Raw genomic sequence first — 27,944 nt, 5'->3', positions numbered from 1 at the left:
TCGACATGTCCCATTCGATGAACAACAATTTCCCTTTAATCATCCACCATATACTGTCATCCCTACTGCCTCTCCATCCACTCCAACCACAGTGCCATTTATACCCACCATTGTACCTTCCAACATTACCCATACTGAAAATATTACACATGCTGAATTGTCAACTCAGTCCATTACTCATAACAATGTATCACCTGCTATTTCAGATACTAACCTTAATTGCAGGTCTTTTTCTCCTTCTCCTGTTCCATCTACTAGTTCTACTTCTTCACAGAACCACCATCTGATGGTCACTAGAGCCAAAGCAGGAATTTTCAAGCCACAACTATTCACTGCCTCATTAGAGCCCACCTCTGTTGCTCAGGCCTTGGCTGATCCCCAATGTCTTCATGCATTGCAAGAGGAATACAATGCTCTTATTCGAAACAACACTTGGGAGCTTGTTTCATTGCCTCCTGACAGAAAACCCATTGGCTGTAAATGGGTCTTTCGGGTGAAATATAATCCAGATGGCTCATTACTCAAACACAAGGCACGCCTTGTAGCCAAAGGATTCCACCAACGTGAAGGCATAGATTATACTGAGACCTTTAGTCATGTTGTTAAACCAGCTACTATCTGCATTATTCTAACACTTGCACTCTGCAATGGTTGGCCCATACGTCAGCTGGATGTCAATAATGCGCTTCTCAATGGTGATCTAGCTGATCGGAGGTGTTCATGTCTCAACCTCCTGGTTTTGCTGCTGCTGACACTTCTTTGGTCTGTCGATTAGGGAAGGCTCTTTATGGACCCAAACAAGCCCCTAGAGCTTGGTTTGAGAAGCTCACCACTGCTCTCATACGACTTGGATTCACTGCCACTAAATGTGATTCTTCACTTCTATCTCAATCACTCCTCTAGCTACCACTTATGTGTTAGTCTATGTAGATGACATCTTAATTACAGGATCCTCTGCATCTACCATTTCCTCACTTATTACGTCTCTCAACACTGCGTTTGCACTCAAGGATCTAGAAAACATTCACTATTTTCTTGGCATTGAGGCAAAGCAGTCATCTACTGGTGTCCTTCATCTCACTCAATCGAAGTATGTTACGGATCTCTTAACCAAGGCAGGCATAACAGATTGCAAGTCCCTGCCCACTCCTATGGTGTCTGGTTTAAAGCTTTCTGCTAAAGATGGTATACCTTTCCATGACCCTTCATTGTATCGATCCATTGTAGGAGCTCTCTAATATGCCACTCTCACACGTCCTGACATCTCTTTTTCTGTAAACAAAGTCTGTCAGTTCATGCAGTCTCCCCTTGATAGTCATTGGCAAGCTGTAAAAAGGATTCTCATCTATCTCAGTGACACTCGGCATCTAGGATTAACTATCTCTCCTTCCTCACAACTTCGTCTTCAAGCTTACTGTGATTCAGATTGGGGTTCTGACATGGATGATAGACGCTTCACTTCTGGTTTTTGCGTCTTTCTTGGGGGGAATTTGGTGTCATGGTCTTGCAAGAAACAACCGGTTGTAAGTAGATCAAGTACCGAAGCTGAGTATAGGTGTTTAGCAGCAACACTTGCTGAACTTATGTGGATTAAGTCACTGTTGTTCGAACTCAAAGTCAACTTGCAGCATACTCCCAACATCTTCTGTGATAATTTGAGTGCTGTTCTTCTCACAGCCAATCCTTTGTTTCATTCACGAACAAAACATTTTGAATTGAATTTGCATTTTGTCAGGGAAAAAGTAATAGACAAGTCAATTACTATTCATCATGTCCCTTCATCTGATCAGATAGCAGATGGACTCACAAAGGCAGTGACACGTTCAAAGTTTGCAGAATTTATAGACAAGCTCAGTCTTCGATCTTCTAATCCTGAGCTTGTGGGGAAATGAAAGGCTAAGAAGATTAAATCAGATGTAACAGAATTCCTGATTATGAGCTAGTTAGTTTATAAGTTAGTTAAGCCTTAGTTGAGTGCTATATATAGCTATGTATCATCACTGTTGTATTATCATTCATTTCTTCAGTTTTCACTTTCATAACTCTTCCGTTGATTCTTTCTGCTTCCTTTCTTTCATTACTCTTAATTCTGATACCTTACAGAGTCCATCAATAAAATTAAATGTTGCTGTAAAGAATCTTGGGATACACCACCCCAAAAGCTAGCTCAAGGGGTGAGAGTGTCCAAGACCTTATAAAGGCCATATTAGTTGTCCATCCAAATAATGTGGGACTATATATCTCAACACGCCCCCTCACGCAAGAGCCCTTTAGGCTTAGAAGCGTGAAAATTGCACAGGCCCATTTTTGGTTTGCCTTCTTGTGCTTTTTTTTATTTTAATTCCATTTTTTAAAGCGGGGGACGGTGAGGCTCTGATACCAAGTTAAGAACCTTGGGATACATTATCTCAAGGTTCTTTACATGGTATCAGAGCCTCACCGTCCCCCGCTTTAAAAAGTGGAATTAAAAAAAAAAAGCACAAAAAGGTAAACCAAAAATGGGCCTGTGTAATTTCCACGCTTCTAGCCTAAAAAGGCTCTTGCGTGAGGGGGCGTGTTGAGATATATAGTCCCACATTGATTAGATGGGCAACTAATATGGCCTTTATAAGGCCTTGGGCACTCTCACCCTTTGAGCTAGCTTTTGGGGTGGTGTATCCCAAGATTCTTTACATGATGTCATTAGGCCATTATATAATGAAGGCTCAAAGCCTATCATCTTATGTATCATAACTCAAGTTCAATAATCAAATGTTGACTTGACATCGGAGGTGCTACCTTCCCCACATAACCATCCACAAAAGTATCCCACGCTAAGGATCATCCCACTGAAGACTCATCTCAAACTTCAACTAGACCAGACTCAATCGCATATGGTGAGTCCCAAAATTCTTGAACTAATCAAATATTAGTAGTGTAATTGGTGTTTATCAATGTATGTGAGTATTTATTTGGTAGTATGGCTCTTTGTTAGTGGTATAATGGTAAAGAATATGAAGGATTTCCTTTTCTAATAACTGATATGTGTTCCAATAATTTAGAATTTTATCTCTTTAACACCTCAGACACAAAGCATTGCTTCAAGCAAAGGCAAAAAGAAAGTGAAAAAATAAAACTGAAAACGTTTTACGTTGAATCGTTGCCATTAGCCTAATGAAAAATATACACACCTACACAAGAGTGAAAGATGTTTGTACAAGTATACATAACAAGATGGACTAGGATCGAACAGCTTGAAAGATCTAAATTTCAAGAAACTCCAGAAATTAGAGGTTTGCAGTTTCTGCTTGGAACATCAAACCACAACAGAAATATTTTTACTTCTGACGACATGAAGAAACTAACACAGTTGAAGCGTAAAGACAAGTTTTAAATTGGGTTCTTATACGAGGTAATAAAACGAAAACTACACCCATAAATGCTTTTTTATAAATGGGTGCATATATTATTGTTGTTGCCGTATCAAATCCAGATAGCTCCGCTTGGCTCTTTTTTCTATTTTAATTTTAGGTTTATGGGTAAAGATGCTCTGAAATACCGATTTATTTTAAGAGAGTAAAAATTAGAACAATCACTAAAGCAAAAATCAATATTGATTTTTTAAAATATATACATATTAAGCAGTATAATAACTTGAGTTTGTTTAAGTTCACTCAATTTTTTCATCACTAACTTTGACACAACAGAATTATCGCCACATTACTGAACAATAAGTTATGGGATTTATACACCAGAATCACACATCTATGAGTTGTTATCATCACCTTCATTGGGACAGTGCATCTGCTTACACATTGCATACACACCATTTAGGCTGGCAGACAGAGTTGTTCGAGTCTGCGGAATCACGGCATGCAAATTAAAATCTGCCATTGCCACCTTCACTAGTGTAAATGGTTCGGACAAAGAGTTGTATAAGATTTTCTCCAGTATAAGATGTCACCTCGGAGGAGCCGTTTGTACCAGATCCTCATTTTTTTTCTTTCTATCCACTTGGCTAAGCAATTTTAAAATTCTAACTATCCAAACAATGAGAGACCGTGGAACATTGTCAAGTACGGCCTCAACACATGGTCTCGGGCGTGTCAACACAAATACAACGAGGGAATAAAAAAGGTGTTAGATGGAGCAACAGCCATTTATATTGGACACTGTCACAGTTCATGGACCATGAGAATTGACAAATGCTGGATTATAACATTTTGAAATTTTCTTTATATTGTATAAATGAAATTATGAACATATATATATATAATGCATGTCTGCATTCATGCATGTGAAACAAATTCATAGGTAATCTGAATCAATCCACCAAGAAGTCCAATCAAGCTGTGGCCGGAATTCAATCCCAATGTCTAAGATAGACAAGGTTCGTCAAGTTCAAAGAAGTGCAGCTCACTCATCAGCAACCCCCTTACAGAACTGTTGTGGCTCTCTGCTTACCAAGAAAATAATATTAATCAGAATCTGGGCTCCTCCACACTCGCAGTTGAAGTAACTAATTTTTAAGTTATCCGGGAATAAATCCTCAACAGTTGACGCAAACCACCTAGAAGCCCACAGATGCAATATTTGGGCATGAGCATACTAGAAAGATGGTACCTGTTACCGTATAAACCTGCTGGATCCTTAGAAACATCAGAGTCAGATTTCAGACATTACAAATATTAAATACTTTCTTAGTAGCCATATTCCAAATAAGTTCCAACATGCATTGGTTGTCTATCCATACTCATCACATCATATTCATACCATGACTTACCTTGGTGTAAAAATGTGCCAAAAAACATTTCAAGATATCATCAAGAAGTTCGAGTTCAAAAGTTTAGCACGAACTTACAAGATGGATCTCATGCAAAAATCATGATGCTGTTTGGCCATTCCAAAGATAGCACAATTGCACAGCAGAGATAAAATTAGAAAAGCAAATTAGTATAAGTTACTAGTTAGAATAATACGGATACAAGAATGAATAAATAAGTCCTCTAAGGAAAGGCATTAAATTTCAAAAACTAAATACTCCTATAATATCAAGGACCATAGACAAACGCCTTCTAGCTTCGGCCTCACACCAACCACGGTGCTTCTGCATGATGTAAATACATAGAGAGCAGATTTTATTCAGCAAGCAAGAAAGACAATATATTCATCATAAATCTCAGTTCTTCCAAACGTATGAAATCCACCGGGTAATTATTCCAGGGTTATCACACTGGGACAGAAACAAAACAACCAGAAGCCAGAAATGATTTCAATAACAAGTAGGAAGCAAAAGGCAATCAAAATAACTTTTAGATTACAAATAAAACAAAATCCATCTGTGACATTTCACGTTTTAGACCTTTTACTTTATTTGAGCTTTAACAGAACAAAAACAAAGCCATTTCAAACTTGTCATTAGACTCCTAAAATCAGGAATCGAATGGTAGATATAAATTTGTGCATCAAAATATGATGAACAGGCGACATGCTATTTCAAGTTTTAAACCATTGATCAATCCATGTGCAAAAGAACTCCATTCCCTCTCCAAAAAAACTGGAGAAAACAGATAAACAATAATTTCATTGTGAAGAGATCACCGATAACAAAAATGAAGGAACTAATAAGGATGTTGAACACATATGGGGTCCTATAAAGCCTTTACAAACATCCTTTGTAATAAGTACCTTATGAAGAAAGTTCGAATCATAAACCAATTAAAGCTGCCCAGCCCAACTCAAAGAAAACATGCATTAAAAGTTAACACTTGATTCCATAATCATCTCTAGTAACGTACAAAATGCATTTTCTGTAATCAATAGGTATTGCCGTATTGGCATAAATGGCATCCATTCAACAAAAGTCAGTGCCAGAACAAAGTTCTGCGTTGTGTACTTTAAATTCTTCCCTCTCATTTTTCCTTTTTCTTTCATGAGAGAATCTACACAAATCAATTATCACCATAGTATACATATGAATCATGTTTATCCTTATAACAGCTCAAGAGCTCTTAAAAGGCTCAAGAATAAAAAAATGAATCTTCTGGCATAGGAAATTTCAAAGAAAATTTTCTTGAGTCATATATATCAATCACAAATGAAAAAATCTGCAATTGTTTATTATAAGAAAACCCAAAGAGCCTAAACAACCTTGAACGTTAATGAAGTCCCAAAGAAATGGCAAGGCCATCTCCTCTTGTAGCAACCAAATCAGCTTACTTGTAACCATTTTCCTTGTTGTAGTCTTGTAGAAGGTAAAAAAAATACTTATATAATGCAATGTCCAATAGCCTCGAATCTGGAATCCAGAGGAAGTTTGATATTGAAATCCAAGTGTGCTCCCCAAGTTCACAGCAACCAGAAATATCTCAATATCCCATGTACAAAAGTTGTTCATGACAACAATAAACTCATGAAGACTGAAAAGAATAAAATCAAGATATGAAAAAGCCGCTCTCAGCTTATATTATTTTACTCCTAGATAGCGAATTAAATCAGACAAACATCCATGAACACCTTTCACAACTACCTGACTACAACCATTTACCCCTGAAATGTGAAAAGCTTAAACACTGACATAACCCTCCAGAACAAATGAAGCGAAGAAATCAAAAGCACAATGCAGGTGAGATTTACAGATATTATCAAATCAATTTTTAGTTCAGCAACAAGCAATTCACCGCAGAAGTTGAAATATAAGACTTCAATGAGTTATATACCTACCAGTAGCAATTACACATAGTACCATTAACAGCAGTTGGACAAATAAAAGGCAGACAACTATGTTGTTTCCAATTTCCAACCAATACCAAAGGAGAATGTAAACTATAGATCATGATACCATTCTCCTGGAAGTGGAGACATGGAGAAAGTGAATAAATTGAAGTTTCAATCAGATCATTGAATATTTAGTTACAATGGGTTTCAAAAGTAAGGATAACCAAATATTCTTCAGCATACTTTACATTTGTTTCAATAAAGGTTGCAGGAACCATGACCACAGATTAAAAAGAAAAAAGAAAAAAATAAGTTCTTATTGCTCTTTAAATTGTAAAATAAAGGTTCATCAAACTAGTCAAAACTCCAATTGTTCAACATTCTTTTGATTTTGATATATAGTTCAACCTACCGGTAGAAATAGTACTAATTCATAATTTAACCAACCATCCATGCTAGGCTCTTCAACTATATAGTTTTTAAAACCCAATGATAGAAGTCACCCAAATAAACTCTAAAACAAAATGGAGACAACTAACAGGGGGTATCCCTTATCCTTATCTTTAGACAGAAGTAGCTTGACATTTTGAAGCTGAATCAATAAACATGCACCAAGGGCAGTTTCAACATAATCGTTTCTAATAGATATTAAATTACTGCTATAATATTAGTGAATAGGTGGGAGATGCAAAATTTTCCCTCTGTTCAGAACTCAGGCTTGTAAATACCACCTAAGCAAAAACCATATTCTAACTGCATGTATTAACAGATCCTTAGTGAATAAGTGCAGTGCTACCTCATCCTATATTACGTTCATTAAGATCAACGCAGTGGCATTAGAAGCAAAAAGAATTAATAATTCCTAATCATATTGATAAGGCAGAAATGTGTACACTTTTTACTCAATGTTGGAAAAAGAAACCTAAAGGAAATTGATATTTGATGACATGGGAAACATCAGAAAGCCTCTAAACCATACAAGACACCAGCACACTGGACTAGCAAATCTGATTCGCCAAAATAAACCTCTCTGATATTCTGAAATGCGTGCAAAGTAAGCAAGCTATCCGAACCGGCTTGATGACTTTTACCAACAACCCTTTCCACGTTCAGGGACCGGCAGACCCGGTCCAACCCACCATGAAGATTCGAGCAGTACCTCGTAAGGTGTTTCACATCAAAAACCCTGTCCCCGAAAAACACCCTCACGAGACGGAGGAACTCCACCAACTCCTCCGGCAAAGCGCGCCGCGTCAGCAACTTCACCAGGTACCCGAAATCATAAGCACTGTGAAACGTTACCCAGCTCACGGAACCGTCGCAGACGAGACCCGAAGACATCATCAACTCGGCGAAGCGGAACGAGTCGATCCCGAACACGCGGTTCTTCTCGAAATTGATGCCCTGGCGCCTCAGCAACTCGACCGAGTCATGAGCGTGGGCATCGCGCGCCACGTCGAAGTCTCTGAAGTTGAATTCCCATATGAAGGAGTCGGAGGTGCCGAGTGTGGGAAGGTTGCCATTGTGGTCGGAGAGAGTGAGGCCGATCTGAATAAGGTGCAAGCGATCCACGTTGGCTTTGAGGACGGCGTAATGAGCGGCGGGTTGGTGGTAACTGAAGGAAGGATCGGCGGTGTCGTGGCGGACGACGACGCCGGGGAATTCGGTGTCCATGGAGATGAGAGGGTAGGAGTCGATGACGGATCGGATCAATTGGAACTCGTATTCCAGATTGGAGGACCACACTGATCTGGTGTGGATGGATACATGGGATTGATGAGAATGGGGCATGGCTTTGGGTTTTTTCTGAGAGCTATATGCTTGGTGAAGCAAATCGAATCAGTTTGCTAAATTTATAAGTCTCAGAAACTCGATCCCATGGGGCGCTCCGGAGGCCACGATTTAGGGTTTGGACGAAGAAGAGATTCGCAGTAGAAGAAGAAAAGCCAGTTTTATCTACAACTTTATAAAAGTTTAAGAATGGCAATAGAAAAGGTTCTCTCTCCTCCAAAGCCCTTTTTTTTCTTTTTTCTTTTTTCTTTTTAAATAAAGATAAAGAATAATAAGAGTCCCGAATAATTAATTGCCATTTGGTTTGCACTTGTAAAGCTAGTTAGGTTAATGGACTATACATGTATATATATGTATGTATAATTAAATATAAATATAAATATTATTTCTCATTTAAACAAAGGAAAAGCTTTTAGAATAAAAAATATTCCTAATTTTTTTAATCAATAATATTTATATCTCTTTGTTAACTTCAAATAACACTGTTAAATTTTATTATATTGTGATTTTATTTGTCTTTCAATTGTCTAAACACACATAACACCAACTACGGGTGAAAGTGGGTCGGACCAGCCTACTGGGACTTACGACCTAGCCTATATCAGGTTGCGTTTGACCTATTATATATAGTCAAATAGAACAGACTCATCTGGGGAGGGGCATAAGTATCGTAATCCTTGGACTCGCACCCGAACTCTGATTAGTCTCATAGGCGGCTCAAAAAGTCGAACCCATGGGGTTCTGATTCGCCTGGGTTCTGATTCGTCTCAAAGAGGTAATTAGGATGAGTTTCCAAAAAAATAAAACAGACTCATGCTTTTAAAGAAGCCTGTTTAGAAAAGTAGGTGATATACTTTTTTTTTTTACATGTCGGGCCTATAAGCCTAATGGCCGGCCTATATCATATTATTTATTTTAAATTAAATTAAATTAAATAATATTATTTATAGTAGTACCAAATGGTGATAGTTCAGTTGGTGCATGTGAGCTTAGTAGGTGGTGGAAGGACTTAGGTTTGTTCCCTCACTAATACTATATTTGAGAGTGACATAAAATCTGTATCAATCTCTACAGTATCATCATAATCAACATTTAGTGCTGGAGGAAGAGTTATTAATGTCTATCGTTCTAACTTGGCTAAAGATATCATCCATGATTTAATATACGATGAAGATTGGCTACGTAATATGTATGACTTGAAGAAAAAACAAAAGGTATAAATTTAATCAATTGAAATTATTTTATAATTTAATTATATTCGATTAAATTTAATAGAAATTTGATTGTTTTTTATGTAGGAGGAACCAACATCTCAGCATGTGAGATTGTCTATATAGATCTATTAAAAGATTTTTTGTTTCTTAATTATTTTTTTTTCTATTCTTTATTCTTGTTTTTTGTTTTCTACATTTACAAATTGTTTGCCAACTTATGTAATCTTGGAATTGTATTTGTAGGGGAGAGAAGATGAAGAGAAGTTTTTGGCTACTCCAAGCATCATGATATATTTGTTTGATTCATGTAGTTATTTTAATTTACACAGTATAGATTTGTATCTGATGAAATATATATTATTTAGTTTGAGCATTTTATTTTTGAAAGTGACTTAAATATAGATTGTGATGGATTTTGTTGTGATTCACGGTTTTGTTTGGAAGTTTAAATTGTGATTTTTGTTTGAACAACAAAATTTGAGTATTTTGTGAAATTGATTTATGATTTTGCTTGAAAGTTAAAAATTAATAGGCTAACGAGTCAAGGCATGCCATTTATGTTTATTATAAACGAGCCAAGCCAGACTAACAGTTAGACTCGTACTAGACTCGAGTCAGGCTAAATTAAATTTTTTTGACATAGACTTAAACTTGTCGAAGCAAAGCTCAATTCAGGTCCAGCCTACTTTCACCCCACACCAACGTAGTTTGACTTCTACTTATATTTCCCCCCAATATTATGGTTCCTTCATACAGCAATTCCTGCGTTCCTTTTTCCTCGAAATAATTTCTTATTCAATTATGGGAAATAATTATCTCATGTTGCATGAGATAATTATCTCATGCAATAGAGACAAGATAGTGGGGTCCACTATTTTTCTTTTTTCTTTTTTGAAAAAATAGTGGACCCCACTATCTTGTCTCTGTTGCATGAGATAATTATCTCATGCAACATGAGATCCCTTCAATTATTGTATACAAAGACAACATCTTTATAAAGGAATATAGGAACTTTTGTATAAAGGAATCCTAATATTGGGGAAAAATATAAGTAGAAGTCAAACCATGTAATACAAGGACAATGATTAAAAAATCAGTGATACCTAACGATAAAATTCATAACCATTAATAATGAAGAGGGGAGATATTCTTACTACTAGAAAAATTTACTACCAATCCATTATTTCCATAGTCACTATTGGATCAACATTTTTTCTTTCTTCAAAAACTTTTTAGCATTTTCTCTCTTTGATCCAATGATAATTGTGGAGGTAGTGGGTTGGTAGTGGATATTTCTGGTAGTAAGAATATCTTCCTTCAATAATCAATTATTATAAGTGTAATAATTATTTTTTTTTTTGAAAAAGATTAAAAAAAAAGTAAATGTGCTGGTTATTAAGCTAGTAATTATAATTTTATTAAAGATGTTTAAATATAATAATATATGAGCAATGGGAAAATGATATAAATTTTTTTTATACATGATATAAATTATTTAAATATACTAAGATGAATTAAAATTAATTTCTTTAATAATTAAATAATATATAATTAAATAATATAATAACTTAAAAAATAGTAAAATCAAATCCAATCAAAATTAATTATAACATCAATTCCTTAAGGGAGGGGTGCTTGAGTTATATTTACAAAATAAAATCATAGAATCATATGCTTGTGTAGTGTTAATCATGCAACTCATGACTTCATACTCATAGTTATATATAATTCTTTAAGGTTCATTTTTTCTGCAGTTACTGTAGATAAGTTATCTGCAGTAAGTTTAATATGACGTCATTTTGGGACGAAAATCATGATATTTTTATAATTTTAATTTATTTAAGGGTTATTGTAGTATTTATAATTATAATTTTTTAATATTTCAATCCTAAAACGACGTCATTTTGGGAATAAATGCAGATAATTTATCTGCAGTAACTGCAGATATATTTTTCTGATTCTTTAATCATACAATTATACATAATTAATGATATAATAATTTTGATCATGCAAAATGCATAAACTTGCTAACTGAATGGGTACGTAAGTGTGTTGTTAGAATGTAAATAGAATAACTTCGAAGTAGACTCAAGTGTCAATATAAGTCTCAAGACGAATGAACTACCAAAAGAGAAGGGATTCTTCAAATACTGAAAAGAATCTTTGGGGTCACTAGATAATAAATATGTCGTTTGACTCGGGATTAGTTTCATATATGTGCGAGCCTTTTTTTCTGTATGAGCCGTGGGATTACACTGGGGATCTGACTTGCTTCAAAGAGATAATTAGATTCATGAAATCCAAAAAAAAAATATAAATTGAATGAATACAGTGTACATAAATGTATAAATTATTCTTATTTTGGGGAAAACTAAGGTAGAAGCCAAACTATGTTGCCTTGTGTTTTTAAATCATTGGAAGGCAAAATAATTACAATGTAATAAAATTTAATAGTATTATTTTGAAGTTAATGAAGAGGTACAAGTGTTTTAAATATTAGGACCATTATTGATTAAATAAAAAAGGATTAGGATTATTTTTTTATTCTAAGAAAATATAAGTGACATTTATAAAAAATTTCTTTTAACAAATGAGAGGCTAGTATTTAGGAATAAAATGAGGTCCACAGTATTTTTTCATATACATAAATTTTGGGATCAAATTTAATACTACATATTTAAAGGATCTTGACCAATGTTATTAAAATCAGCTCGGATCGACTCTAGTCAAAATCAACCCAGTCAACCAACAATAAATAAATCACACGCGACAAATTTTGAAACCAACTATTGCTTTCGTATGGTTTATAAAGCTTTGTTCACTTTATATGAAGGCCGATGTAGAACTTCTTTAGAATCTTAAGTACAAGTAAGTTTGAATTTCAGATTCACACCCATCAGCCTTTATCTTAGCAAAGCACTCAAAGCATGATCAATTCTCTCAATGCCACACAAAATGTTGATGAACTGATAGTAAGCCTTCTTACCAAGTGCCCCACCATATCGAGCAGATTTCATCTTATCAATCATTTCATCTCCCTCTTCCGACCTTGTAGCCTGATACAGACTCTTAATCAAAACAACAAAAGTAGTCTCATTGGGATAACATCTTCACTCTCCCTTTCTATGGAACAACCTTAATGCATCCTCTGTCTTCATAATCTCACACAAATTCGTTATCAACACATTGAATGTCTCCACATTCCTAGGAACTCTATGATAATCCATTTCCACCAACACCTTCTCCGAATGAAGCCGAAACAGATCCTTCTCGCAACAGAGCTTGCACACAAGATCAAGCATGGCGTTATAAGCTCCAACGTCAAGCTCAAAACCTCCACGATACATCTCCCCAGCAAGCCTTCGAGCTTCGTCATATTCCCATCAATGGACCAACCTCTGATCAATAAATCACATGTGAACTCGTCTGGGAAGAACACCCTCGCCAAATCCTTCACCATCTTCTCCGTATAACTCCCGAAACCCTTCAAACTCTCAGCTACATCATCATGCAGACAATGTGTGATTTATTATTTTTGGGCACCATTTAAGTAACTTAAGTTTAAGACTTGTGATTTATTATTTTTTATATTATAATATTTGAAACTGATATTATTTTTTATTGATATTTGAGTATGTTTATAATTTTTTTTTAATATAAATTATAAATTTACATATACTTACCGGATCATGCTATTCAATCAGTGATCCAATACCTCGACCGGGTCAATAACCGATTCAGGTTTTACAACATTGATGTTAACTTTTACCAATATAAGGCACATTGACACATTATATATGTTGGGCTTCCTCCTTCAATGCTAAGCCCAAGCCCATTTGAGGGGTTTCCTAAACACCCTAACCCTAATTTCCACCTCCTCTATATATACTCATTACTTGTGGGTGGAGGCTAGGTCAGATTTGAGAGAACAAATTTGAGAGTTATTTGATTGTTTGAGCAAAAGCTTTATGCTTTGCATTTGAGAGATCTCTAGAGAGAGTTTGAGTGAAACATCTCTAGGGTAGTTTGATTATCACCATTGTTGGAGAGGTTGAGTTAACCACCACATTGGTGTATTCGATTATTTGTAACCATTATTTTCATAGTGGATTTCTGATCTGGACTAGGTCCCGTGGGTTTTTACTTCTTCATTGGAGAAGGTTTTCCCACGTTAAATCTGGTTGTGTTCTTCTTCTCTCTCTCCTGTTTTCGTTTTGATTTGTCCGCTGTGCTGCCTGACCTGGTGAAGTTCAGGCCGAGGTATTGCCGAGATCCGAGATCAGGATCTTGTTGATTGACTTCCGCACAAAGGCCCCTGAGCCGAGCTTGAGGGAACCGAGTTTTCCCAACAATATATATACGCACGCCATACTGCAATTATAGATACTTGAGTGTCCGAGTCTAGCTGCACTTCATCATCTTAGTATACATCCTTTTAGACATGAAGGAGCGTCAAAGAAACTGAGCGCGACATCACAATCAATTCGTGTATCTCTTGCGGAACGTACACAACTAGTCATTCAATTTAATTAACTCAACAACTATAGTTTACTTTTTCTTTTATTTTTTGAAATTTTTAAGTGTGATGGGTCTTACATTAGTTTGTAATGGAATAAAGAAAGTTCATATAAGTGAGAAGATCCATGAATCCAATGCCTTAAGGTTTTGACTTGAGGCATGGTATCAGACCCAATTGCTATGGTTAGTATAACTTAGCCATTGATAGTGATCCTCCGCTATGGGCTCTCCGAATCCTGTTTGACTTTGGTATGATAGAGTTGGGTTAGTCTTGAGCTAGCCAGGTGTTTGGCTAGGAGGTGAGTTGAGTACTTTGTGCCTAGGTACTTGGTTAAGGGAGAGCATATTAATGTCGGATGTCACACCTCACACCTAAGGAGAAAATTGTTAAGATTTTCAAGTGTGATGAGTCTTACATTGGTGGGTAATGGGCTAAATGAAGTCCATATAAGTGGGTTTCAAGTGTGATGAGCCCACATTAGTTGGTAATGAGCTAAGTGAAGTCTATATAAATAGAAAGACTCATAAGCTCAATGCCTTAAGATTTTAAGTTGTGGCATAGCATTAGACCCACTGGACACGCCTGACAGTGGTATTATAACTGGATTAGGCTTGAGCTAGCCAGGTGTTTAGCTAGAAGTCGAATTTAGTAATTTGAATTTTGAGCATGAGTACGATTTTGGGTTGATACATAGTAACTTCCTACAATTGGTATAATTTAATATATTAATGGTGGTTTCCCGCACCATGGCCTCCCACCTGACATCATTCAAATTACAAATTACAATTTGTAATTACTAAACAATTAGTAGATAATGTATGGCAAGAAACATTTGAAAAATAAACCACTTTCCCTTTGAAAATATGGGCGTCTACGCTAGAACTTGGCTTTAAATCGAGACAATCAAAATGAAATCATTTTGATGGTCTTTGACTAGGTTACCTGTAGTCACAGCAAGTTCATTGAATCGCTGGTTTTTTTTTTTTTTTTTCGACTTGCCTGATGCTTGTTATGTCAATTGATATTATCACATGAAATGAAACACACGAATGACGCCTGAAGGTGAACCTTTGGTAAAATACAAGCTAGTTATAAGGCAGATAAATAACTGCATATAATCTAGATTGAGAAATTCTTGGTTGAAGATAACAACCATTTTATCCTCAATCTTTTGTAAGAAAAGGAAAAGGATGTTCAGAAAATAGCCATGCTAGATTTTTTTTGTTATAACGAACAAACGCCTAAAAGCATCGTTATAGTTCGAAAGGAATACAACTTCAGGAGTTGCAATTATCCCGTTAATCAGACAGCATCCCTTAAACACAGCTGACAAAGTAAGACAACAAAACAACTCTAAAGCCAAGGAGGGAAAGATGAAGCTTTTTTGGGCATTTCCCTGTATGTTCTTGAATTCAGAAGGATCCAGAGTATTGCATGTTATATATTGCATACTGCAAGTGCAAATGCAATAAGATCCAATATCTGTACGATCTTGGAGACTAGTAGAAGGTACCGTCTGGAGGCTGGACAAGTTTCCGGTTATGTGGAGTTGCCATTTCCTTCTTCAGTTGGGTCAGTATATCCTCCATGGTATACTCTCGTTGCCAATTTGCAAGAAGACTAAATTTCTTTGATTCAACCTGTTTCAATTTTAAATTCTTAAATCTAAGTAAATAAGGTAATTTATTTTCAAGTTTGCAAAATGGACTAAAGATAGAAACTGAAAATATAGATGTGATGAATATATTGAGAGACAAGCTCCAGAAGGCAAAGGAAGACCTGTGAAAATACAGAACAAGTACAAGAAAATAAATGAGCAAGAAAAATATAAATATGGGGTTCCAAAAACCACGCACATCTCACAGATGCATTCAGTCTTGCCCCACCCCACCCCAACACAACAAACAAACTATCATCTTTATCCCACATCTGGTGCAGATCCCCATTCACTCCCTCTCCTCTAGCCTGCCAACTGTCTAACTGCCTCCCCTTATGTCTTCTTTAGTATACAAGTAGACCAACCACCGACATTCCTATACACTTGGGCTAAGGGTGTATCAGCTGAAGATTTTGTTATAATTAAGAGAAGTATGATGGTATGTTTATGAGGCAACCCAGTATTTTTTTTCATCAAAGCAGAATGAAATCAATACATATATTCCCTTCTCAAATGATCACTCTTGAATACATCTCTGCTAGCATATACATCTCAAATACATCACCAACACCAGTTTAGAAATCAAAGTGAAAAACACAGCAGTTTGTGTATATATCCCACTCTCACTAAACAGCACGCGCTGCACAGAAATACATAAAAAGCTGAAACATGAAAAGAATATACCACTCCAAGCTTCATGAATAAGTGAAAATCGCAGCAATTAGCATTGCTATATATCCCACTTTCAGCACAGTATGCACGGCACAGAAATATATAAAAAGCTTAAAGCATGTGAAGAGTTATGAATATACCACTCCAGTTTCATGATTAACACAAGTCATATTGACCCGTGAATGAAACCGAACACTTGGGGGCTTTTCTGGGTAGTCTTGATCGCAAAACAGCTTCAATTGATAAATTTTTCCTTCATGTACAGTCTGTCAAAGAAAATAGAAAAGGCACAATTACTGAACCTGCAAACAGCCTGTTATTTACACAGGAAATAAAAATACAAGTACATTTATCCAAAAAACATATTCTAAGCCCGAACTTCCAATTTTAAGGGTAGATCAATAGTGTTCATAATTCAGATTTCTTTGAAATGGCACAAAGAAGCTACATTATTCAAGTCAAGTAAAAGATTCAGCACATTCTTCGAAGCCCATACATAGCAGACACCTAGATCATTCTACATTTAGAAAGCCTAAAATGCTTCCAATATAATCATAAGATAAATTACAAAAGTGCAATAATATTTCCAACTATAATTTTAATAGCTGTCAAAGTTATGACCTCCAAAGTTAAACAGTGATATAAGTGCACATGTAAAAATATACAGAAATTTGTGCTCATGTACTCTAACCTAACTCTAAAAGTGGACACAAACTTGAATTTCGTGCTGGTTTACACACAGAGCTATGTTCAAGGAAGCATGTAACATACACTCAGCTATAAACACTTGCTTGGTTGTAATCACCTGGAAGTAAGAACTTCATTTCAGAATGCATAACTTCCATTCTTGAAATGGTTCTTATAAATTCAAATTAATCGCTGCATGGGATTTCCTTTGTTCAAATAAAATACAGCTCATTAAACATACACATACATAAAAATAAATTCAGGGCGGTGCCAGAGAAACATTTACATTATGGGGGCCAATAATGGTACCAGTCCAAAAGCGCATGTAAATGTCATCACCATCGTCCATTCCATAGCTAACTGTGCCATCTCCAATCCCTTTTTCTCCCCTTTCAAGTTCCTCCAGCAATCTGAAGTTCCTCGGTACTGCATTGAAGCACAAATAATTTAACTACGCACTCATCCACTAATCACTTTATGTTCAATACATGTCAAAATGGCTACATATATAATCCCTCCTCCAAATTTTAGTCACGCCCACTTTAAAGTCCTAAACTCAAGGACCAGAGCCAGAGAAAGTATGCCACATTTGAACTGTAATATCATTCTTCAAATGATTTAAAACCCTGTTTCAATAATTATGAAGATATTATTACCTTATCCCGTACATGGAACATTTTTTAGACATCTTGATAAAGGAGTAGTAGAAGAGAAATTAATCAATAGCTGGCTTAGCTTCATAATTCTAAGATATTTTACTTAACTTTCATAGTTTCTGTTTATGGGCACTATTTAAGGTCAGATTTAAGCTACTATGCAAGAGATCTGGTGCCTTATTTTAAAGTCCGAAGCATTTCTGATGGGATTGGATTAGTAGTAAGAGTCAATAATTAAATTTCGGGTAATTGTTTCTTGTAAGTTGCACTCTAGTAAGTTACGTCCAGGAATTTGTAGTTTAGTAATTGTTATTTGAATTGCCTAAGTAGAGATGTAATCTGAAAGATCTTAGCTTACATTTTGAAAGATAAACCTAAGCCTCTGTATGGCAGCACCTGCAGGTGTTCTTTTATCCAACGGTAGCAATAGACATTTGATAATCATGGTCAGGGACAAAAATGTGTGTTATCTTAAACATAGTTACCCTCGTGTTAGCTTAAGCTCCAACACATTAAGCTTAACAAATAGCAGAGGTCATGGCTAGGCTACCACAGAAAAAAATGGTACCAAGCAGTACAAATGAAATATGAATTTCAGAGAAACATACAGGTTGGTGATCATTAACAAATATGACAACAAGGAAAGGTGATTAAAATTATAATTAGGGAACCCCCCCAAAAAAATATATATATATTAATACAAAATTCACCATCCGAAACAGCAGTTATGGGTAGAAAATCCCACGCCGTTTCCATCATCTAAGTCACAAAAGAAAAATAACTAGGATAACATGGAACAAACAAGCAACCTTAAAAAAAATCACAAAAAAGGAAGAAGAAGCTGAATGGGTGATGTAGGTCAACAGCAACAAGTAACTAACAAACACCCAGGGAAGGATTTGTAGTTAAAAAAAATGGAAAAAAAAAAAAAAAAAGTAACGGAAAAAAGGGTTAGAAGAGGAAGGTGATAGGTGAGAAACTGACCAACGACAGTGGATCCTGAAGAGCCAAGCGTCATGGATGAATAACAGATATTTTGGTGCGGAAAGTTTTGTGGGTGTGATAAATAAAAGTATGGAGATGTTTGAGTGATGAAGAAAGATATATTATATAGACAGAAGAATGACAGAGCACAAAGGAGAATTGGGGTTAAGCAAAGGCGGGCAATGACGAAGAAAAGGAGCACAACAGCGATATGGGTAATACCGTAATCACACTTTCTTCCATCGCGGAACCCTTTTGCATTCGGCTTTTTTCACTTAAAAGCAGTTTTTTTAAAAAAACAAAATTGCTTTTTATTTAAATTATGCATTTCATTGGAACTTTAGAAAAATAAAATAATAATAATGCATCTTGCGGTGTGTATGATAATATTTCTAAAAATATTTTTTTCTTTATTTTAATCTGAAGTGATTAATAATTATATTTGATAAAATTAATTTATTTTTCTGTTCTTAAGAATGAACAGGTAATCTATAAACAAAAAAAATAAAACAAGTTTCTTCAATATCGGGCACAAAATAGAAAAACAAAATGTTTGCAAAGTTAAAGATAGAAAATAGAATAGTTGTCTTCCATACTTTTCAAGTCCTTAAATTTTATTTAATATTTGATTTTTTTTGGTGTATAAAAAAGAAATTAATCATTATTTAAATTTAATATTTTAAATTAACAGGGATTCTGAAATATTTTAAGTCGCCACTTTAGTTCTCCGTTAAAATAGATGTGGTGACGATTTAAATTTTTTCAGACCTAATTTGACAGCAATTTTTTTATAAAACTAATATGGTAACCCTAATCTTGACAATACTGATTTAGGAAATTACTTAAAAATAATAAGCCAGCACTAAAATTTTATCTATTTATTTATAAAAAAATCTGTGTCATTGTACACCTTGGCCATTGACGTGATTCCAAGTCGTTATAAGGAGTAGTGCGGGAGCTCAATTATGGTGGGCTTGGAGTTCATAGTCCTTAGACTAAAAAAAAAAAAAAGAGTGAGATGGAATTTGACTAAAAGAGAGGGATTTAAATAAAATTTTATTTTTCTTTTTTGGAAAAGGTGCACACAAAGGACTGTCGGGTCTATATTAAAAAAATCCGTAGTGCAGAGGGTCAAATACACTAGGGTGTTTCAACATCATTTTGCGATACTACCGTGATGCTGGTAATCACCACATCTAGTTGATGATGCACATTTTTATTCCTGTTTAGGCCTTTCAATGTGGTTTTCTAACTCGATTTTTTTTTGGCTCTGCATGTATACTATTTTTTGAAAAAAATTGTCCCTTTCATAAGGAATGATCTCACCTAATAGGTCAAGATAATAAGTAAAGATTTATTAATGGTTTTATATATATTTTTTAATACATCATTTAATGTAAGAGCTTTTTTTTTTCCTTTGAAGAGTGAATATTGCATAGATCTATTTTTTTGTTTTACCTTATACTGATTTACTTCCACTAAAAAGTGAGGACGATAAGGATAAAATTTGTAGCTACGTAGACTTTGATAACATAATAAGAATTATTTTTACTTAAAAACTTAGGCTATTTGACCATTTTGTCCCTCATTAATTAATTAATAATCATTTTGCCCCTGATTCGAAACTATCTACCAATCTGCCCATATTTAATCGACTAAATGGTTGTTGGGAGATTTAATCGACTAAGTCTCCCTACTTAATCGATTAAAAAATCGTACTGACTTGTTTTCCTTTGTTGTCTGTTGGGAGATTTAGTCGATTAAATAAGGTGATTTAGTCGATTAAATCTCCCAATAGTCATTTTTGCATGTTTTGACCATTTAATCGACTAAAAATGCAAGGTAATCGATTAAAGATGGACAGATTGGTAGATAGTTTCGAATCAGGGGCAAAATGGTTATTAATTAATTAATAAGGAGCAAAAGAGTGAAAAAGCCTAAAAACTTAAGTTGTGAAGTAAAGATGCATCAATAATTTTATGTTATATCTCTTTAACACCCTTAAATAAAAAATACTAAGAGATAGTCCCAATTTTCCGTTCGCCCCATCCTTTGTTCCTATTGCGCGTCTAATTATTTTGCCACTTTCTAGTTGAAGTGACCCTGAAAAATACTTTTCCTTAAGATATTTGTATAAATGGACGCTAGATGCTTCACTTTAGTTCAATAAGATTCTAAGTGGGCAATGGTTGGCTTTAATTTGGCCTTGGTGAAGGGATTGAAGGGAAATATATGCTTTTCAGTTTTATTGCTTATTTTTTTAAAAAAATAATAAATTAAGAGTGATGTTGACATATTTTATTCACATTGTTTCACTTGTATAGAGAGCACCTGCTGGTGGACTTGGTTCACTTTCTGTCAACAACTATGCTGTTTGATTTCATTCCTTCGTTTTGTCATTTTTAAAGAATGGTGTATTCTTGACAGAGGCGGATGGAAGTGAATGAGAAAAGGTTAAATGCCCACCCTTGAAATATGATATAAAAATATTATTTTCTTAAAATTCAAATTTTTTTAATTTAATTTCGGAATAGGATATTATAACCAATGTTATTAAAATCGGCTCGGTTATTGACTCGGTCGAGGTATCGGATCACTGGGTCACTGGTTCAACCGCATGACCCGGTAATTATATGCAATTTTATAATTTATATTAAAAAATTATAAACATACTCAAATATCTAAAAAAAGTTAATAAAAATTTCAGATATTTTAATACAAAAAATAATAAATCACACATTATTATCAAATAAAAAATCAAAAAAAAATATAATGATCGTGATACGAGGCTTTAGGTTCAGAAAACGACATCTCTAACTATAAATTAATTCAAACTTTTATACATAGTACATAATTGAGATAATATTAGTGTTGTAGGTACATAACTTATGTAAATCAATAAGAAAAAAAAAATCAAATATGACTATTATGATTTTTTTGAAAAAAAATAAAAATTTGGAATTTTTTTTTGGGACCGGGTCGCACCGGTTCTGATGCATGGCCGGTCCGTTGCTTCAACCAGACCGGTTTACTGGTTCCCGGGTCGGTCCGGTTTTAATAACTATGATTATAACAATTAATTGGGGTTACAACCAATGTTATTACCAATCAATTTCACCGTTAGATCGATTATGTGGATCCAACGGTTATATTTATTTTCATCTTTATATGATTATGATTCTCCATATTTAATACTTTATATTTATTTTCACCTTTGTATGGTTATGATTTCTCATATTTAATGCTTTTACATTAAATACGGGGATCATAACCAGATAGAAATAAATATAACCATTGGATCAACATAATCTATCTAACGGTAAAATTGATTGGTAGTAACCTTAATTGGTTGTTACGATATCCTGCCCCTTTAATTTTCCTTATTCTCTTTTATTTTCTCGTGAGTTTTTTTTCTTCTTCACCTTCATTATCTAAACCTAAAAGCAGAGCTCTGTTCTAGACCCATTATTCGCATATACATACTGGTTCATCTCCTCTCAAACCTCAATCTCCGTTATTGGAAGTTGGAACATTTGCTTCTTCCTCCATCATCGGTCCAGTTGAGTCACAATACGTCCAGATCTAGATCTAAACCAAACCCAATCAGCCGACAGCGGCTTGCAAGTCACATTCCAGACTAGACCTAGATCTATATGTACCTGAACTTGTTGAGTGCCCACCCTTCGTTAATTTTCTGGATCCGCTGCTTATTCTTGAGTTTACATCTGCTGAGACTTTGAAAATTTCCTTGATGGTTATTTTCTGAGAATGTTATTTGATTTCTTCCTTCGTTTTGTCACACAGATTTCGTTCTATAAATTCATATTTCTCTTTGGGTAATCTTGCAGATGTCACTTTATCTTGGTAACGTATATTTCAAGACTATATCAGGAGCAAGACTCTTGGCATCACCTTCATCAACCCCACGCAGAGCATCATCACAGCCACTTCTGAAATTACCACTCCTTTTATCTCTACTACAGCAATTTTTGAGGACCCTGCAGCAACTTAATCACACCTTATTTATCTCAACTCTCTGATTCTGTTACCAGTTATCACAATTCCTCGTCACCACTAATAACTGAATGTGCACAGGTAATTATGCAAATCATTCAATAATTCATAATGCATTTCCTACTCGTGGCTCCACTCTCTCGACTATTTTAATAATTACATATAAAAATGGAGGTAAGCTGTACAAATTCTGGATTGACAGGAAATGCAGTGTGTCTTTTCTATTTGTTCTTATTGTGTTCTATGTTTGCTTTCAAGAGGCTGTTTGATACTCGTGAAATTTATTTTACCAGGAATACATAGGGAAAGTGAGTTAGGTAAAAAAAATTGTTTGGCTGGACAAAATATTATCGAAAAAATTAGATAAAATTTTCTGAATCTATGTTTAGTTGAAGATAAAATATTTATGAAAAACCAGCTTGAAATTACAGGTTACAAAGAATAGTTTTAGCAGTTACCATATCCAATTTTTATCAGTTAGCTAGTCATCTGTGAAATATCACAGTTAAAATAGGATTTGAGCACCGTTTTTTTGATCCAATTTTGCATACAAAGTTGAATGACTGGGCAAATATATAAAAAAAAGTAGAGTGAAATTTTTAGGGAAAATGTCTGATCCAATTTTTATCAAAGTCCAATTTTGCTCCTGTGAAAAATTTGTACGGACATGAATGAAAATATATAAAAAAAAGTAGAGTGAAATTTTTTTTCCCCACATTTGGACGGACCACCGTAACTTTACTACCGCAAATAACCATGCTTCACTAGCATTTCCATGGCCAGAACAAAATAATGATAAATTATTACTACTAAATACTCCCCACTTCTTGAATAATCAGATTCTTCAAAATAAAAATGTGTGACCTAAACATATCATTAATAATGAATTGAAGTTATTTAAAAAATTATCCCTTTTGAATTGATCTTATATGGATTAAATTACGAGGAAAATGTTTCTGCAGTTAATGCAGATAAGTTATCTGTATTTATTCTCAAAACAATGTCGTTTTAGTATTGAAATCTTAAAAAATTATAAATATAAAGATTATTATAAACTTGAAATAAATTATAATTATAAAATATCATGATTTCTGCCTCAAAATGACGTCATATTAGCCTTATAGCAGATAACTTATTTGCAGTAACAGCAGAAAAAACGAACCGTTAAATTATTAGGATTAGTGACATCTCATTTTGTTTTTTTTTAAGCTTTATAATATGTAGATCTCGAAAGTCTTATTTCTAATTTTTTGTCAGACCAAAATAAAAATAGAAAAATTCAAAAGTCATTACTCTTCCTAATATGATATGGAATTAAAAGTTGTTACTTTTGATAAATGGACATGAACTTATTGTGAAAAAGATAGGGTGTCAACTCATATGCATAGTTTTCTTTTCTAACCTGCCATTCTTAGAAATTATGAGACTTTTTTTTTTTTTTTTTGGTGAAACATGTGAGACTTTATTATTGAAGAAGAATTGTACCTGTAAGGCTTGAAAGATTGATATCCATAAATTCTTCATCAATATTTTTCATGGATTCGGGTACACTTCTACTATTTTCATTCTATAGATGATTAATTGAACATAAAAAAATCGTATATTTTAGATTGTTTTTATCTTTAAAGTATCTTCTTTAATTTTTCTAACAACTGGCTGTCGGAATGAAACGCAGTTGCATATCTCTATGTATATACCCTTCCCTTCTCATGAGGACATTGGAAACTCTAGAGGAAAATAAGAATAAAAAAGGAAATAAACGTAATAGGGTTTTTTTTTTATCAATATAATACTATGCAAGACAGAAGACACGGGATATGGATGGCATTGGCTATAGTGTGAAAATAAATAAATGGTAAGTACAAAACAATTAAAAACTGGAAGGTGTTGTGCCATATATCAATAACCAACTTTCCTGTTACGAAAAACATTAAGATTATATTGAAATTTTTTTTTTTATATAAACTTACAAATTACACTATGTACTCTACTAAGAATGTATTATTGGTCAGACATAGTGTGATTTGAAAGAGTTTGTAAATAAAAAATTTGTAAATATAATATAACCCTCCCCACTTATACTCCCAGAAGTATACTAAGTTACACTATATACTTTTGAGAATACATAGTATAATTTGTAAAAAATTGTAAAAAAAGTTTTAAACGGATCATTCCCTTTTAACTTTAGCTTAAAAGTAATTTACAGTTAAAAAAATAATTGCCAAACATATTCTAAATCATGGAGAAAGGCTAAACTAAAAAAGATAGCTAGCTTGTAATGCTTAGAATTTTTATATTTATTTTTCAGTTTTGTCTTTATTTTAAGGGAAAATAATTTGTCCTTTTGAAGGATCTAAATTATGTTATTTTATCCCCCATATAACTATGTATTTCAGGGAATACATAATTATAGTATTAAAGTTATATTTTCTCTTTCTTCATAAACTGTCTGCTGATGTGAAAAATAAAAAAAAATACAACTTTAATATCATAACTTATATATTTTTTTATAGACATAACTTATATCATTTAAAAAGACAAAATATTTTCTCTTATTTTAAATTTGTATTTATAAATTTTACCTTTTATCCTTATAATGAAAACTTCCTCAGTACTATGGAAGTAACAAACTCGGTATTCCCTTTTATTAAAAAAGATTTTTTTTTATATTTTAACCTATATTTTTTTGTATAATTTCTTTTAAGTCCCAAAAGTTTTCTCATGGATGTACCTATATCTATTACACCAAATATTTTCTACCTTGTAACAAATCATTTCATCTCTCTCATTCAAATTTCCTGTTTGGTGTGATGAATAAGGCTTGATAGTATAAGTTTATACTATACGTTATGACATTTTTAGTTGTTTGGTGTGACCATCGTATAGTATAAACTTATACAGCAGGACTCTTTTATTCATCAAGATGATGTATAACTTAATCAGGCTTAGGAGAGTAGGATTAGGCCTAATAAGGGGTTGATGTATTAACCAATGCAATTCTCAAGAATTAATATATTATTTTTTATTTTAATATTAAAATAAAAAATAATTTTTCAATATATAATTTTTAAAAAAAATTGAAGATTTTTATGTTTATAAAAATTAATATATTTTTTGGATACACTGATTAACAGATTTCAATAAAAATTAATATCATTTGATATATTTGTGAGAATTATATAAATTAATTATTAAAATGTATTTTTGTCAAAAATATTTATTTTTATTTTATCTAGTATTATGCAGTACATTACCAAACATTGAATGATATTATGTTATACAATATATTATCTTACACAATATCATATCAAACGCTGAATAGTATTAAAATTTAATCAGGTCTCATATAATCAAACCTTATACTATCAGACCTTATTCTATACTGTGTACTAAAGATGCCCTTATATTATCACCAAATGGTTTTAGTTTTTTTTAAAGCTTTTTTTTTAATTTTAATTTAGAAGTAATTTTTAACTTAAAAATTATACCAAAGAGGCTATTAGTCCCAACTTTGAATTGTTGGGCACTCGGTCTTCCTCAACATTTCTTAAGTACCGTTCTTAATAGGGGTGTTCGCGGTCTGGATTGGATCGGTTTTGGAAGCAAAACTCATCCGATCCAATCCCTTCGGTTTGATCATGTAATCATCCATTTGGTTTAGATTTTTTTTCAAATTCGATCCGATCCAATCCAATTTTTTTCGGTTTGGATTGGATCGGTTTTCGGTTTTTTGAATATCCTAAAATTAGTTTCATGATTATTGTGCAAATACCATCTTTTGTATATATTGATTTTGTACAAAAAAAATTTTGAAATACAAAAATATCAGTAAACAATACTATAGTTGATGAGACGTGACTAAGTTTTTTCTTGGGTTTAGTTGACGAGTTAATGCGTCTTGAGTTTAGAAATTTTTGGGCTATGATTGGAGAAAGGACAAGTAGGTAGAGGATAATTAATATATTGGATCAGTTTGGATTGGATCGGTTTTCATCAACCCATCCGAAATCCGATTCAATCCAATTAAAATTTGCGATTTTTATTTGGTTTTTGGTTTTTTGGTTTTCGGTTTATTCGGTTATCGATTTTTCGGTTCGATTTTCGCGGTTTGGATTGGTTGATGAACACCCCTAGTTCTTAAGCTTGTTATTCATCACACGATACTTTGTTTTCCTATAATGTTTTAAGGGGAGGGTTATAATTATAATTTTTTATTTATAAATTTTTACAAACTATATTGTGTATTAGGAATTGTACATTGTGTATTGGAATAAACTATCTCTAATACATAGTGTAGTTTATAAATATAATTTTTTTTTCATATTTTAAAGCACTGAAGAATCTTCACCAAAACCATAGCCTATTAATTATTTCTTCGCACATCTTAATCATTTAATTTTGGAGATGATAATACAGGTCAGCCCGTCCGATCCTTATAAATGGATTTTAAATATCAATCTATCACATTTTGAGATGGGTTAGCGGGTCAATCTATTCAAATAACTTTTTTTCGTAACAAGCTATTTAGTGTTCGTTTGGATGAGCTTTTATTTTTAAAAAAGTTGATTTTTTTAAAAATAAAAGTCCTTTTGAGAATTTTTAGATGTTTAGATAACAACTTTTTAAAAAAGTAAAATTTAAAATAAAAGTTAAAATGCTACCTTTTTTTATAGCCAGTAGTTGGTTGCTTTTGAAAAAAAGCAGAAATGAAAAGATAATATATATATTTTTTTGGAAAAAAGATAATATAAATTTTTATAGGGAAATGTTATAGTTACTACCTATTTTTCTTACTACTTCTTACTACCAAATCTTAACCGTTGATTTTCGTCAATCTAACGGTTATAATTTATTAGATCTTACTTATTAATTAATTATTAATTTTTAATAAATTATAACCGTTAGATTGATGTAACATTCTCAGCCTCGAGCCGGTTCAATTAACATACATATGATACTTAACAGAAACAACAGAAGACTTAAACTTATGAAAATAAGAGCTAACTTTTTCTTTTTCTCATTAGGCGTAAACGAAAATCAGACAGAGTAACCTC

The 27,944-nt window shown here is 33.5% G+C and overlaps 2 protein-coding genes and 1 pseudogene across 4 annotated transcripts; all 3 read right to left on the bottom strand.

Annotated features, from left to right (window-relative positions):
- Positions 1 to 7,544: 7,544 nt before the first annotated feature.
- Positions 7,545 to 8,673, bottom strand: LOC133298893 (probable CCR4-associated factor 1 homolog 9). Its single transcript, XM_061498308.1, has one exon. It carries the CDS (start codon positions 8,485 to 8,487, stop codon positions 7,654 to 7,656), a length of 834 nt encoding a protein of 277 aa, XP_061354292.1. The 5' UTR covers positions 8,488 to 8,673; the 3' UTR covers positions 7,545 to 7,653.
- Positions 8,674 to 12,551: 3,878 nt separating this feature from the next.
- LOC133298011 (small ribosomal subunit protein mL104 (rPPR9)-like) lies at positions 12,552 to 13,485 on the bottom strand (annotated as a pseudogene).
- A 1,909-nt stretch (positions 13,486 to 15,394) lies between these two features.
- Positions 15,395 to 19,112, bottom strand: LOC133298094 (ubiquitin-conjugating enzyme E2 variant 1C-like). 3 transcript variants are annotated; one of them, XM_061497357.1, is made up of 4 exons: positions 18,877 to 19,045; positions 17,517 to 17,662; positions 16,690 to 16,815; positions 15,395 to 15,860 (listed from the first exon to the last, which is right to left on the bottom strand). In XM_061497357.1, the coding sequence occupies exons 1-4, from the start codon at positions 18,908 to 18,910 to the stop codon at positions 15,720 to 15,722; spliced, it is 447 nt and encodes a 148-aa protein (XP_061353341.1). In that variant the 5' UTR covers positions 18,911 to 19,045; the 3' UTR covers positions 15,395 to 15,719. The 3 variants fall into 3 exon arrangements, with proteins under 3 accessions (XP_061353341.1, XP_061353413.1, XP_061353467.1); XM_061497429.1 differs by having other exon boundaries at positions 15,397 to 15,860; positions 16,693 to 16,815; positions 17,523 to 17,662; XM_061497483.1 differs by having other exon boundaries at positions 15,402 to 15,860; positions 17,523 to 17,662; positions 18,877 to 19,112.
- Positions 19,113 to 27,944: the final 8,832 nt, after the last annotated feature.

This window comes from Gastrolobium bilobum, unplaced genomic scaffold, assembly GCF_033153095.1.
Source record: "Gastrolobium bilobum isolate Gb01-03AN ecotype WA unplaced genomic scaffold, APGP_CSIRO_Gbil_v1 utg26361, whole genome shotgun sequence".
Lineage (NCBI taxonomy): Eukaryota > Viridiplantae > Streptophyta > Magnoliopsida > Fabales > Fabaceae > Gastrolobium > Gastrolobium bilobum.
The sequence above is the reverse complement of the archived record's forward strand: the minus strand, read 5'-3'. Positions and strand labels throughout refer to the sequence as shown.